This window comes from Vigna unguiculata, chromosome 1, assembly GCF_004118075.2.
Source record: "Vigna unguiculata cultivar IT97K-499-35 chromosome 1, ASM411807v1, whole genome shotgun sequence".
Classification (NCBI taxonomy): domain Eukaryota; kingdom Viridiplantae; phylum Streptophyta; class Magnoliopsida; order Fabales; family Fabaceae; genus Vigna; species Vigna unguiculata.
Window position 1 is genome coordinate 22502547 of NC_040279.1, and position 3618 is coordinate 22506164.

The 3618-nt window shown below is 36.4% G+C and overlaps 1 protein-coding gene across 1 annotated transcript; it reads left to right on the forward strand.

Annotated features, from left to right (window-relative positions):
* Positions 1–464: 464 nt before the first annotated feature.
* On the forward strand, positions 465–3235 carry LOC114185653 (cytochrome b-c1 complex subunit Rieske-4, mitochondrial-like). Its single transcript, XM_028073517.1, has 2 exons — positions 465–746; positions 2284–3235. The coding sequence occupies exons 1-2, from the start codon at positions 575–577 to the stop codon at positions 2925–2927; spliced, it is 816 nt and encodes a 271-aa protein (XP_027929318.1). The 5' UTR covers positions 465–574; the 3' UTR covers positions 2928–3235.
* Positions 3236–3618: the final 383 nt, after the last annotated feature.

Here is a 3618-nt window from a genome sequence, read left to right on the forward strand (position 1 = left end):
TCTAAAAACAAAACACTTTTCTCTTCTGGATTACACGATCTAAATGACGTATGGATTGTACCATGTAAAAAGAAAAACTCCAAATAAACAACCCAAATATCTTTGAAAGCAAAAATGAAAATGCCAATACTTGAACAATTATTCCCCCTTCAAGCTTAAAGTAAACTAATTTTTAGTTTAGCTTAGTGTTCCAAAATCTTGCTCTCAGAAACTCTTCCATGAAAAAAAAAACGCAAATGTAGCATATTGGTTCCCGGAAAAACCTTCATTGCCATTTAATGGAAGAAGAGCAAAGTGTGAGAAGTTTAAAATTTATAGGTGCAGGGAAGAAGTTATGAGGTGCAAAAAGTAATAGCATGAATCCAAAAACTACAAACCGAAAGCCTTTCGGGCTGAACATAAGATTCAAACGAGTTCAGCCCAGCCCAAACTGGAGACAAAAATGGCACTGATTAACCACATTCGGACACATTTTTGTTTTCTCTTTAGAAAGTTTCGTTGTTGTGTAGAAGAGTATAATCGCAGGGCGAGAACCAACGAACGAACGAAAGAAAGAGAAGGGTGAAGAAGAAACATGTTGAGGGTTGCAGCAAAGAGGCTTTCGTCTCTCTCCTCCTCTCCGTGGAGGGCCAACCACGCTGCCTCAGCGGTTCTCTCTCAGAGCCCCGTCGCGCCGTCCCTTTCCTCGGAGGAGCGCAGATCCGACCCGTTTTCGCTCCGACCCGAATTCTTCCTTCCCGTCAGAGGTTAGGGTTCCCTTCTCCTATGTCTCCCTTTATGGATTCATCGAAGCTTCGAAATGATTCGTTTCGCTCGTATTTTTTTTTTGTTTGGATCGTTCTGTTATTTGAATCTTAGGGTTCCTCTCCTTATGATTATTATCCTTGATTGGATGCTTTTTGATTCTTATGCTCATCTGTAAAGCTCAAATTTGTATATGATCGATGTACTTTTGTCTGATTTACTTAAGTAGGTTATAGCATCCGGAGGCAGTTCGCTTTTGTGGATTGCGATGTTATTTGTTCCTTTTGGATGATAGTTTTTGGATTTTTCATGGATATTTTTTATTAGAAGATGGTGTGCGATTCGTTCTCGTGTTTTCCTGTTGGTATTGTGAATTTGGATTCCGAGTTTTTTTTTTCTCGTCTGTTATTTGATATCTTGATTTTGTTTTTGTACATTTTTTTTTCTTTTTAATTGGATGACATTTGGTTGGAGTTTTCTATATTTCATTGCTTTGAGGAAATTTATGCTACCTCGTTGTAGCTAAATTTTTCAAGGTCATATATTCCCTGTCTATGCAATTTTAACCCATTCTGAGGAAGGTAACTTATTCTGCTTCTATGATGGAAGTTTAGTTGTTTTCTGATGACATTGTTCTTCGAAACTTGAAGGGGTATCTATACAGATAGTATAGGTCGTTTTCTACGCCATGGAGTTTTATTGAAATCAAAGGGTGGTAATGGTTATTCATTTAGGTAATGTAAAGAAAAGTGGTGAAAATAGAACTTTTTTTTTCCTAGTAGTACGGATGTAATCTAACAAGTCCTAGAAGTTACTACCTAACTATTTTTATTCTTCTATATACGGTACTACTAATTGCTAATGTTTCATTGCTATCTCGAAAAATATAAAGGAAACTATGTAAATAGTTATTAAGTTCTGATTGTTCTGTGTGTACCATGTGGTATCTATTGGTATCATCACTATACTTTGGGATTCTTGTATGATTTTGTTTGAACAAATTTGTTCTGAAGTATTTAAAGGAAAAGATAATATGATGGAAACTGAATAAGCTTCTCCTTTAAGTTTATGCATAAGTTAATTTGTGGTTAGTTTCATAATTCTAGCTACTTTAAGAGTTTATGTTAACTTGAGCATAGAATTTATTGGAAAATTTTATTTTATTTTTTCTTCCTATATTCCTCTCCTATAAGTGTACTATTCAGATATCTATCCAAACAGGGTCTATATTACTGGATCAGTGATTATTAGCAGAATATTTATGATTTCTGTTACTTGTTAATTATGCTTATGATTTACCACTCTTGTGTCACTGGATGAATACTTTCTTGCAAAGTATTCTTGAATTTTTTTATTTCTTAAGAAGATTTGTATATTACGGTGGGCCTAATATGCAGCTGTATGTTATGTTATGTTAGTTTAGGGTTTTGTTTTTGTAGTTTTAATTGAGCTTTGTGCATATGTTGATTCTTTGGGTTATGCTCTTAGTTTAAGGCTTACTTTTTCTTGGGTCAATTGGTTTCATTTTATCTTGTCCAGGTTATGCTACTGATTCTCTGTTCCACCCTAAGGAAAACAGCCTTATTCCTGAAATTCCTGCAACTGTTGCGGCTGTTAAAAACCCTTCTTCTAAGATTATATATGATGAACACAACCATGAGCGATTTCCTCCTGGCGATCCAAGCAAAAGGGCATTTGCCTACTTTGTACTAACTGGTGGTAGGTTTGCTTATGCGTCCTTGATTCGTCTCCTTGTCCTCAAGTTTGTGCTCAGCATGTCAGCAAGTAAGGATGTTCTTGCCCTGGCTTCACTTGAAGTTGATCTCTCCAGCATTGAGCCAGGCACTACTGTGACTGTTAAGTGGCGTGGAAAACCCGTGTTCATCAGGCGCAGAACAGAAGATGATATTAAGCTGGCAAACAGTGTTGATGTTGCATCTCTTCGTGATCCCCAGCAGGACGCTGAGAGAGTAAAGAACCCTGAGTGGCTTATTGTGATTGGGGTGTGCACACATCTGGGTTGCATTCCCTTGCCAAATGCTGGTGACTTTGGCGGATGGTTTTGTCCGTGCCATGGTTCACATTACGATATTTCTGGCAGAATTAGGAAGGGACCGGCACCATACAATCTAGAGGTACCAACTTATACCTTCTTGGAGGAAAACAAGTTGATGATTGGTTGAAAACCTTGGATTGGTTCTAAGTGGAATGAGTCCACAATTTTTTTGATTTATTGGATAATGTCGAAATGTGCCATGGATATCTTTGGCCATGGACTTCTCATATTTTATGTTTAGCAAGTGTTATGTAACTCGGAATTTGAGTATTACTGCTTTACGAGACTTGTATCAATAATCGCCTGACTTTTTTACTTCTATGGATGCTCAGAGTCTGATGCCCTCGGGCATATTGCATTGTATTTTTCGTATCATGAATAACATTTCGAGATCTGCTTAGCAAGTAGGTTGGTTAATACGACATTTTTATAATTCGTTATGCGTACACTTACAACATTGTTTCTTGTATAGTTAACTCGGTTATATTCCTTTACTTTATGGCATGCCGTATGGGAAAATGGAGTTATTTTTTTTTTGGCTTAATTTGAGTTCCTTAATTGTGTTTTGGACTTATGCACCGTCGTTTGAACAACGATCTTTGATAAGGTTCCATCATCCAGAATGGTTACACCATACCTGTTTGGCCAATCCTGGAACCATCATGTCTTCTTAGAGCATTTATAATGCAAAAGCTCTGATTCTATCTCAATTAATTTTACTATGTCACATTATATTATATTCTTAAAACTTTTGGAACAGTTCAAATTTTTAAACTTAATTTTGAAATTAATATTTAAGTTGTATATAAATTGCCACA

Bases quoted from the DNA above. Each gene is read 5' to 3' on its own strand.
- LOC114185653 (XM_028073517.1), top strand. From the start codon at position 575: ATGTTGAGGGTTGCAGCAAAGAGGCTTTCGTCTCTCTCCTCCTCTCCG. The intron at 747-2,283 runs GTTAGGGTTCCC...TATCTTGTCCAG, and splicing joins ATTCTTCCTTCCCGTCAGAG to GTTATGCTACTGATTCTCTG.